General features: G+C 41.3%; 1 protein-coding gene across 1 annotated transcript; it reads right to left on the bottom strand.

Moving 5' to 3' along the window:
* Positions 1–104: 104 nt before the first annotated feature.
* LOC134490016 (fascin-like) lies at positions 105–11,097 on the bottom strand. The gene is made up of 8 exons (XM_063292901.1): positions 10,792–11,097; positions 9,817–10,066; positions 6,919–6,975; positions 5,189–5,470; positions 3,982–4,100; positions 2,336–2,489; positions 1,364–1,537; positions 105–337 (listed from the first exon to the last, which is right to left on the bottom strand). Exons 1-8 carry the CDS (start codon positions 11,095–11,097, stop codon positions 138–140), a joined length of 1,542 nt encoding a protein of 513 aa, XP_063148971.1. The 3' UTR covers positions 105–137.
* Between the last annotated feature and the right edge of the window lie 782 nt (positions 11,098–11,879).

Here is an 11,879-nt window from a genome sequence, read left to right on the forward strand (position 1 = left end):
ATGTGCTTCAGTTGATGGATTGCTCAAGTCATTCTCAACCCCTAGCGCCCACATAGATTTTCTCAGTGATGATCTATCCCTCATAGGAGGCATTAAATGAGCACACACAGCAGAAGTTTATTGGAGGTGAGAACCTCTCAATAATGGAACAGAGTTGCATTAGAAGCATCAGAAGCCCCAGCCCATAATCGGCCTCCTTGTTCAGCCACAAGAAATTTGTTGTTGGAGGCTTTGATTATAAGACAACTGGAGGATACAAATTGGAGGCTGAAATTGGTAGGATGGTCACTGGTTACCAGGATTTGCCCATCTTTATCCAAGGCCCAGTATTTGCTACCTGGCAGATTTAGTGAAAGGAAGGAGTAAAGTTAGAGAAGATAGGCAAGACAAACCAAGCTTCTTGATTCTCTTGATTTTAAGGGTGTTCTGACGATTAAAGGAATCATGGGTTGTAGCCATGTTCCTTGTAAGCACCAAGTTTAATGAAAACATAAGTGGGCAACCTTTTGGGCCTCAAGGGCCTCATCTCTTGCTAGATTGGGAACTACACACACCCTTCCTTAGCAGGGCTTTGCTTTTTGCCAGGATTCTTGCTAAGGATCACCACCTTCTACATGCCACTATTAGTAATCTTATGCCAGGTTGCTGGGAAAGAGTTGGGAAAGCACGATTGGTTTCTCCTTCCCACCAGCAAGTTGACTAGCTTGCTGGTATTGCACTGCCATGACAGCTACAGGCAATCTTGAGGTTTGCGGAACAAAGAGGAAGCAGTGAGAGAGAATTCCCCTACTCCCAATAATCCTGTTTGAGGACTCTACTGGTACAGTAGAAAAGTAGTTTTCTTAGGCAAGGAGCCTCACCTTGCTGCATTCCCAGCAGTCCTAAAGATTTAACAGGAAGAACATTTAATCCCTAATGCTAAAATTGTGGTGAAAAATGGAGAGAATGTTGAGGGTCTTCATTGGCTGCATTTACTATATCCTATGGATTGTCCATATAACGTGAAGAAATATCAGTACCGTAGACTATATAATTGAAAAATATGAACAAGTTCTGGGCTCACTAGGCTAGTGTCTGAGCAAAAAGAAATAGCCTAGAAGATACCTTCCCTTTTTTTAGTGGGGGGCAGGAAACATAACGGCAGGATCATTTCCCCTCTTCCTTCAATTTAGAGTAGGAGAAGGTGGGGATACATTATGATAAATGGAGTCTTTTATCCCTATGGAGCCTCCTTCCACAACCTGACCAGATCTCAGAGGGGTGTTTGTGTGTGAAATGGCAGTACATCATGTTTCCCTCACAATGCAGATAATCTGGGGGTCTCCTGTTCTGAATGAGCTTAATCAGGCTACAATATACTAACCAATTTGGAAGTTGTAGTAGCCTTCCTCGCTGAGCGACAGGCTGCTGAGCACGTAGTCAACGCAATTCCCTTCCAACCGCCTCATGTCAGAACTCAGACCAACATAGCCAGCATCACTGTGCAGGATCAGTAGAGGCCGGTTCACCAGGACTAGCAGGAAATCTTCGCTTTTACCTGTAAGTGCAAAATAATCCTCTTGACAGTGTTCATCTAAGTCTGCAGCCACCTGCTGATGTTCCAATTAAATGCCCTTTACCCACCAAACAGAAGTACCAGAATCAGTATCCTAGAAAAGTTGGCTGCTTGGAGTATTTTAGAACAATGGCCCAGCGCTGATAGTTCCTCCCTCTGGTCTTCCTAACATAAACCACAGTACAATATTGACTCTGGCCTAGAAAGCCTTTAATCATTGGGTGTTCAGATTTCAGGCAGTTCTCACCGTGTGTTTTGTCATTATTATTTTTATACATATATCTAGTGCGCTTGCTCCATTAAGTTCATTACCAAGCCACAACTTGAAAGGTCTTTCTGCTAGAAGCACCTAAACCCAGCTTCTGGGGAGCAGCATTATACCCAAAGGCTGGCAGACAGATGTCTTGTTACCTTCTCCAAGAACAAAGGAGGCACCTGCTGGAGACCCAACTCCTGCTATTCCACAAAGGCCATGCCATGAAGAAACGTGGGGTTGGTTTTCCTGTGTTAGTTTTAACTCTAAGATCAGCCCAGGGTTGCTGTCCATGAAGTTTGTTGACTTGATGGACTTGGAGAGGGAAAGGAATGTTGCTGCTGCTTATTAAAAATAGCAACCAATAGTTTTAAAAAAGAGCTGCGTCCCACTTTATAAGCTCAGCACTATCTAACATTAATTTTCAGCTGGCAATCTGTGATTTCTTTTCCACTATTTGCCCATATTTTAATACTGCCCACGCTGAGCCCATGTATTTGCAATGGAAGCTACTGACCAACTTATACCTGCAGCTTTGGGGATTGCAAGGAGCTGTCCGTTGGGCCGCATAGACACATACTTGTCTCCCATGCGAAGCCCCACCTTCTGATCCTGATACTGGAGTTCAAACCAAACATTTTTGTCCTGTTTGGTGCTGCTAATGATACAATCGTTGGGTCCCTGCAGGAGAAGGAGTATATTTACTGGAAAGGACTCAGTACTTCTGCCTCACCCAATCTAGAAGAAAATTGGGGTCATTCCTAACTCTGAGTTTCAGAATTAACTTTCAATCCTAGCTGTTTGGCCCTGCATTAAAAATGCTGATTTTACATGTCAGCCTGTATAAACCATGACCCAGTCCCAAAGTTGGCCACTTCTTATAAGATGATTGACGATAATGGCTGTGTTCACATCACATTAAGCTGTGGTGCATTCAGTTTAGCTTACTGTGTTGTCCAAGTCTAGAAGCTTGGTCTAGAAGATAATTGTAGTCTTGGCTTGACTAAGTGTAACCTTAGTCTTGGCTTCCATGACCTAACTGCCAGCAGACATGATCTTGTATAGCTTGGCTTGGAGTGTTGTGTGAATACCTTGTGCTAACCTACAATGTGGTTTGCCAGATTTTGTTTAGTATGTTGCATGAACCAGAAATTATGGTCTATGTTAGTGTGTTGCATGACTCAACCTTTGTGTCTACTGTGTAGACACACACATGTACGTATATGCTCTGGGGTTACTATTTACAGTATGTGTTAGAGCTGTCACTCAAAGAACAGTAATGTAGGACACTACTTCCTAGTTTAGTTTCAATTCTGGATGGAAAGACAGATATGAGAGAAACTCAAAGTCCTAGGCTTAGGAAAACTTCAGTCTGTCAGAGTGACAGGTTTTTTAATAAGTATTTATTGCCAGGAAAAAGAAAGATCAGTAGCCCACAGTATAAGTTACTAGCAGCCACGTTGCCATAAGAGAATACTGTAAAGAAGTTAACCTAAGTGTAATCTTAATGGGATTTCTTTACAGCTCTTTTAAAATTATGTAATAGAAATTAATTTGACTCTTTTTTCAAACATTAAAATACTTTCTCTATATTCCACCAAATCACATCACCTCATAGACAGAAAGAAATAATAGAGAAAAACGAAAGAATTTCCAAATCAGAAAAGGGGTTGGGTGTGGCAGCAAAATCAATAGATCCCTTTGGGAGCTTCCTAGATTATTGGGATTAGAGAATCATCAAAGGACACTCATGCCAGTTATGATGTGCCTCATATACTCAAGATACATCTCCTATTTCCCGATTTCTTGAGGTGGCAGAGGTCTAGGATGTTGTCAGTTGTTGGTTTTGATACAGTGACAATTTTATGAATGTTTCCATGAAACAGAGAAGTATAGCTCAATCTCCCTATTGACATTTAAATGGAATTCTAGGTTCTGGGAGCCACAGTTGTGTTACTTACTGAAGTTGTAACTGAGCATTCATATGGAGAATTTTAATAATATATTCTGATGAGGCAAGTGTGTGAGTAAAGCAAGCAAGGCAAGAAGAACTACTGACAATGCCTGCCTTTCGTTCCAAGAGGGCAAATGTCATGGCATGCTTAGCAAACAGATTGAAGTAGCTGATCCTTCCTGGACTATTCCCATTCTTGCAGTGTGCAGATGGACTCACCAAGGACATGTATGTGCCACAATAGCCACGGAAGCAGGCCTTCTTCGTGGCATCATCATACATCAGTTGGAAGATCTCTGTGTTGCCTACTGCCATTGCATTGGCATAGAGGTCAGCACCTGCAGAACAGTAAATCAAGTCAAGACTCATTATGGTTTCAGCCCAGTAAATTTAGACTATTGTCCCTTGCTGTCTGAAGTCAAGCTACTGCAGTGCTCAGCTGTACTGCAAAAGAATAGTGACAAGAGACCAGGGAAAGCATTTGTAATACTTCCAAGATCCTGTCATTCTTAGGAAAACCCTAATGATCTGATCTTTGTGACATTCTTTTGGAACCTAAGTTGTTTAAGTAAGCAAAGTTTTAGATGTAACCTTGGATCGATCAAGACATTTTCCTTTATCATTTCCCTCAACATACATTTCTCAGCGTGGAATCAGTACGGTGCAATCATAGTACAACTCTCCATGGGCAGCAGGCAGAGGGCATGGATATGGGAGATTTCTGAATGCTGCTTTCTCAAACTAATCTACATTTTTAGGGTTACATCAAAACTGCCTAATGTCCCATTTATTCCAATGGGTCACAGTATGACTGAATCTAACCCAATATTGCTTCTATAACACCTAACCAGATGCTTGAATTATGTATGATCAAATCAATCCTTTAGTTTCACAGAATCATAGCACTGTAGAGTTAGAAGGGACCACAAAGATAATCTAATCCAGTGTTTTTCAAACTTGGCAATTTTAAGATGTGTGGACTTCAATTCCCAGAATTCCACAACCAGCATGCTGGCTGGGGAATTCTGGGAGATGAAGTTCACACATCTTAAAAGTTGCCAAGGCTGAAAAATGCTGATTTAATCCAATCCTTTGTAATGTGCAGGGAAACCTATTAAACCATTCATGAGAAGTGACTGTTGATTTTCATCTTCTCCTTTGCCCTGTAGCTGCCTGGTCACAACAATCCTCACTCGGTCAATCTTTGCATTCTTGTTTTCGTTCTCCCCAAATCCCTTTTATAAAGATCTCTCCATTTTCACACATTTTGGACTGTACTTGTTCCCAGAGAAAGAGAGTAATGAAGTAATTCAGCTCATCAGACTAGGCAAAATAACAAATTACTGTTAATGGCTACTGTTAGAGGCTTAACTGCCACAACTGCCATTCACGTATGGATAGATAATGTTGCTTTTTCTCAACTTACCGGGCTTGCAGCAGATGAACTTGTTGGTAGAAGAGGAGCGCAGTGAAACTTGGGCAGGGCTTGATTCCACGCTGAAGAGTTCATCCCGTCCAGGTCTGTCCATCTTCATAGTTTTCATGCTACCCTCTCGCCCAGTCAAATACTTTCCCTCATCATCCCGGAAGGCAACCAAGCCACCATTGATCTCCAAAGAGTACATACATTGTGGAGTAATGTCGGATATCAGTGAGCCATTGGAAGCTAAGAGTTTACCTGCCCCATTTCTCAATCCATACTTCTTCACTGGGGATAGAGCAGGAGAGAGAACAAAAGAGGTTGATAGGGCTTGATATTCGTTCCTGGAAAACAATCTCAAAATGAAGGTCTGCAAAGCAGCGCTGCAACTGTTTGTTTCACTCCAGAATTACAGAAGAAGTTTTCACTCTACAGCCTGTTTCCAACATCTTAGTTCTCACCACCCTTGAATTGTCCCACAATTTCCCATAGCTGTAATCTCCTACATACTTCCTTTCTTTCTTCTTTTTTAAATCAAGTTTAAAGTCGGAACTGTTCTATAGTGAATTCTATTCAGGACAAGGGGAGGATTTTTAAACTACTTATACCAGGATTGTTTTCTCTGCAGATCCATGCAGTAGTAAATAGTTCTACTTTGGACTGGTTTGTTTCCTAGTTCAATAGCTGAAATTGCCTACACCTGTTTTTAATATAAAACTTGTGCATCTGCTTTCTGTTTTCCTTCTGCCAAAGAATCTGTGCATCTCACAAAGGTTGGAAATAGTTTTCATTTTAGCAGCTAGAATGCACATTCACCTCCTTGTAGAGATATGTTGCTAGAGATGTTTCAAGAGATTTGACTCCAACATATCTCATCCCAACATTATTTTGACCTTATCTAGAAAGCTCCAAAACCGTTCCACCTTGGGTTCCGACTTAAGAGATGGATGGTGCGGAATCAAATTGCAGAACAGAGATCAGAACACCTCTAGCTGTAATGAGACATTTCAGGGTTGGACCATTTCAACCTTGAAAGATTTTGCACACATTTGTTTCTTCTTCCCAGAACTTGGGAGAGCTTTGGTAAAACTCAAAATAGCCTCTTAAATAATTTGCATGTCTGGAGACTTGGGGTCACTCCATCTAAGAACAGACACGACTCAAAGATAAATCACATCTTTGCACGTCCCTCCCATTTATTTTTCCTGCTTTTGTTTTAATGCATTGGTTAAGCTAGTTGGATTTAGGTGGTTTAGGTGCTAAAATTACATCTGTTTTCTTGAAGATCGTATTTTCTTTCCAGTACTATATTGAGGATTTCTATGTATAGATTCTTGGTATGACTAAAGACTAAGGCCCCCAGCCACAGTAAAATCAGATGCATCATGGCGGACATCATCTGAGCTAGGAACGGGAAATTTATTTTCACATCTGAGTTCATGGGTAACTTGTCCCCATGTGTACTATAAAGTAGGATCATACAGAACGCCTCTGACAGAAACAAGAATTTGAAGTGAAGAGTGGAACAGATATTTTTGCAATACATTACCCTAGGTTAGTGAATTGGGGATGAATGCCTCTCTGGCAAACATATCCCTTTTACTGGCCTCAGTGCAGTGCTTGTGCTTCTATCTAATTTGAATTACTCAAGTTATCCAAGCCAACAAATGCTGTCAAGGAAATCAGACTTTGCACTATCCACAGTGACTTCCTGGGTAAGCAGAATTTGAATTCACCTGGTATATATGGGGAAAATTGCCTTCTGTCATCATTGTGTGCCCTGGAATCCAGACCTATTGAGGAGATGCAAACGACTCAAGCTTAACTTTTCACATATTAAAACAGAGGACTATTTTAGGAGTTTGGCTGGCTATCTTAATAGCTTGTTGGGTAAGATACTAGCAGATATGACAATGTTACTCAAGCATGATCATCATTCTATCTCTTGTCCTTCTTCATTATGATGCCCCCTTCATCATAATGAAGAGGGCTTGAGAAATAGTATAATTCCCCCTCCTAATTTTCTTTTCTCCAGGACAAACACACCCAGATTCCTTGATCTTTCCTCACAGGGCTTAGTTTCTAGTCCCAGTTTTTAGTCTAGAAAGGAGGAAAATGAGAGGGAACATGATAGAGGTGTACAGAATGCTGCATGGTATGGATAAAGTGGGCAAGGGGAAGCTATTTCACCTTTCTCAAAATACTAGAACCAGAAGTCACCCAATGAAATTGAATCCTGGATGAATCAGGATAGATAAAATGATTTGTTTAAATACGACGTGTAATTAGACTTTGGCATTTGCTACCATGAGATGTGGTGCTGGCTTCCAGCTTGGCTGTTTTCAAAAAGGATTGGGCCAATTCATGGAAGTCATGGGGATCAATGGTTATTAGCCTTGATGGCAGTGTGGCCATCTGATGGGAGACTAGTGGGCTTCCTTGTGCAGTTGCTTGGCCACTATGAGGACAGACTGCTGGACTAGATGGGCCAGGGGTCCAATCCAGCAGGGCACTGCTTATGCTCTTATGTTCTGCACATCTATTCATCTGAATAATTCTTAAAATATGGGTCTACAACTGGACATAGTACTTGAAGTGAAGTTTGATGTGCAAAATCCAATGGAACCCTTCTCTAACCTATCAACATTATTTTTAATTTTCTTTTTAAATTACTTTTTAGATTACTGGTTATCTCGCCTAGGATCTGCACATGTCTCATTTGCAAATCTGATAAGCCCTCTGAACAGGTGCTGGTTATTTGAGGGACCATCTATCTCCAATAGTTTCTGCCCAGCCAATAAGACTGGGCAGAGTGGGCACATTCCAGGTCCCTTCAATTAAACATCATCATCTATTGGGACCTAGGAAGTGTATCTTTGTCATTGTGGCACCTGCCGTCTGGAACTGCATCCCCCTGAGATTCATATGGCTCCTACCCCACAGACGTTCCACCAGTCTTTGAAAACTTGGCTTTGCTCCCAGGCCTGCAGTTAGGGTGACTGTTGGGCTTCTGTAGTTTCCTTTTGATGTGTTATGATGTCTGTCCCTAATGAACATTTCTTTTTTATTTCATTCTATTGTTTCCTACTTTTGAGATGTAAGCTACTCAGAGTTTTTGAGAGTTGGGCAGCCTCTAAATCCAATTAAATAAATAAATATTTATTCAACTAATTCATAAAAAATAGTGAAGACTGAACAATGAACACTCAATAAATGCATATGGTCGGCTATGCATATAGTTAAACAGTTTGTTAATCAGAATATGGGGTGTTTTATCAGTTGCTTTGCTGAAGTCAAGATATATTACAATCATGGTATTCCCACAATCTACTAAGGAAGATACCATATAAAAACTGAGATTAGTCTGACAACAAATACCTCCTGATGTGCAATAATCGCTGCATTATTTTCAAAATGTTTACAAATTGATCAGTTAGTAATCTACTCTAGAATTTTCCCAATAATCAATGTCAGACTGACTGGGGTGTAGTTCCTTGGATCTTCCTTTCCCCCTTTTGAAGTAATCAAGCAGATTGCTCTCCACAGTTTCTCAGACTATCAGTTTGGCTGGACCATCAGCAAGTTCCTTCTATAGTATCCTATGATGCAATCTTTCTGTCTCTGGAGATTTTTTCATTCAGGATCATTAAGCCTTGACTCTGTTTCTATCAGTCTCAAGGTGGTATTCTGCTCCTTAATTCTGCTCTTCAAAATTGCCCACTATCCTCTTTGTAGAGAAATTAAAGGATAGCATGATAAAAAAGGGACAAAACTTTGAGGCACTAGGAAGAAAAGATATGGAAACATAAGAGAAAAGAGCACGGTGAAGAAATGATCCTACATTCTATATTAGTTGGTGATTGCTTCTAAAAGATCTACATAATTATTCCTGTGTCAAACGACAGTAGAAGTTTTAAAAATAAAGTTAATTCTGAAAAGTTTTCAAAATTATATTGGCAACATTGTACATATGAGAGAAATGTTGGATTGCATGTTATCAACAACCACATCACAGAAGAATGTTAATATGGAAGAAATCTATAATTTTTAGAAGATGGGAAACCATTGTTTTTGTGCAATTTGTTAGACTCAATGCAGCTAGTACAAAAATGTTGAAAATATGTATTTATTTAATGTGCAACTTCATGTACTCTTCATTTTTATCAGTTTCTTTTTAGCAGATTAACAGTTGAAAATATGGTCATAAATTACTGGCTTATTCAGCTCACTATTTTAAATTATACCTATTGTATAATCTTATTCTTATTTACTCAGGCAACTCTCCAACTCAATGGGATTACCTTTGCAGCAAATGTATTTGGGATTCTGTCTTAATCATGGCTTTTTAAAATTGGTTTGTAGCCTTTGTGTTTGATATTGTAAGATTTATTTTATTTTAAACTAAACCCTACTCAAAAGTGTGTTTTATCTCAGAATTCAGAGTTGCATCCTGCTTCTTGAGAGTTTCAAATGTTAGTTTTAGGACAGCTGCCTATATTGGAAATGAAGCAAATCCTATGTATCCCATTAGATGTTGAGTCACCTTAAAAAAAGAAAAAGATAAATAAAACTCTAAACTTCCAAATTGAAACCCCTTATGCACAATAATGAAATCTGAAATCACTTCTCCCCACCTTTGAAATCATAGTAGATAGTGATGACTGATTCAGCCCCCCACGGTGTATCACGATCACAGCGCAACACCCCAGCCTTCTCATCACAACGCACATAACGCTTCCTGTTGGGGTTATATATTGCAACATTGGGGTGCACTGCCAGGTGTAGGGTCCACTTTTCTGTTTCACTGGCAGCCTGGGCAAAGCATGTAACATTGTCCTCTGCCCCACCCAGGTAACGCTTGGACTGCTCATTCTGCAGAGACACCTGCCGGGAAAGAAACGTTGCCCTGTCAGCCTCATCAGACAAGAGGGTGGTTGGGGGGCGGGGGAGAGAAACAAACATTCACCCTAAGAAGGAAGAGCTAGAATGGCTCTCCAGGTGTTACTAAATGTCAGCTGCAGCACCCTTTACCATGGGCTAGGGAATGGGTATTTACTTGACACTTGTACTTCAGCAACTACCCATCCTACGGTACATCCTGGCCCAGACGCTTCTGCTGTAGAAGTCCAGATTCTTTTCCTACCCACGCACTATATTTGACCAGCATACATTAGGCAGGAAAACCAAAATCTGTATCTGGTCCACTAGCTGGTTTTGTTAGGGTTAGAGTTTGAGGGGAAGTACCTGCCCAACAGTGGGGCATTTAAAGCTGCTAAATTGATTTATGTAGGTCCAGGTACAAACGGAGAAGAGGGCCTCCTGGTCACCAACAAACTAGTTCCCAAACACAGCATACTTCTGTCACTTGCAGAGGCCAATGCATTGCAGCCATAAGAAGCCCATAAATGGGAAAAGGGCAAATGACTCTTTGGGACATTTTTTCCCTTTCTCCCCATCCTTTCCTCCCCACCCACTTGTCTCAATCAAGTCCCACCAAATCCACTCCTTTTGGACAGAATCCTACTAAATAGCACTGGAAATAACTAGGGCACAATTCTGTTGCTTGTGATATACAATCAATAGGTGTGCGTGGTCCTGAATGACTGCACCTTGCCGTCTGGATACTGATGCAGCAGGAAGAACGTCTGAGGCCCTGGTTTATCCTGGTCGCAGGTGATTTTGCCGTTTGGGTCAGCTGCCAAGTAGCGTTTCAGGGCACTGATAAGGTGAAGTTTCTGGCCAGCCCCTTCTCCTGGGCCAGCTGCTCCAGCTCCATGTGGGGTCACAAAGTGCAGTACCCACACCTGGCGAGGCTTCAGTTGCTTGCCTGTGGCTGCCACCTGGAAACGGAAAGGTTCGGCAGTCAGGTATCTGTTTGCTGCATTGACAAGTCCGAACTCCAGGGAGTATGTCATGGTGGAAAGGGTTGAACAGCACCAATTCTTCAGGCCAGCCAACTGCTTGGACCCACTTGAGACTGTGTCTGATGCACAAGATCACAATGGATGCCTAGCAACTAGGCAAACCCTACCCCCTCAGAACTAAGCCCCACCCACAGAAGTACATTACCCAAGCTACTATGTTCTGAAAGTATGGTATCACGCAAGCCACATCACTGATCACTTGCAGACAGCACCTTTTTATGACAAACCAGAGGCTTAATGGACCACCATTCACATACAGTAAGGCACATACTTTCTTTCAGCCGTTTGCTTAGTTTTAAAGTCTTCTGTGTGTACGGCATTCTGCCCTCTGGCAAGCTTGCTCTCCTCTAGCAGCTCACTGGACAAAGGATAACAGAAGGTGGGCCGATGAGAATTGGAAGTTACTGGCAGGGATCCCTGAGAAGAAAAGGTTTCCCACTCTTTACAGAGATAGTGGAAGTGCAAACTTTTATGCAGTGTGACAAAACACGTCTTATACCCAGTTTATAGCAACCTCCCAATAATGTGTGTTTTCCAGTAAAATTTAGGAGTGCAGGTACACCCCATCCCGGCAAATTTTCCTATGGCTAAGGTAATGAGGCTACAAAGAAACATCATGACCAAAGTCTAAATCCATGTAAAGCCCCCCCCTCACTCTATTGGGGACTATTCTTTTAAGTTTATCCAGAAGTCAATATTCTCAGGGATGTTATTTGTCAAATGTTCAGACACACAGTCTGAAGTATGAATAGCTAAATATAATGATGAGATAG

This window comes from Candoia aspera, chromosome 1, assembly GCF_035149785.1.
Source record: "Candoia aspera isolate rCanAsp1 chromosome 1, rCanAsp1.hap2, whole genome shotgun sequence".
NCBI lineage: Eukaryota > Metazoa > Chordata > Lepidosauria > Squamata > Boidae > Candoia > Candoia aspera.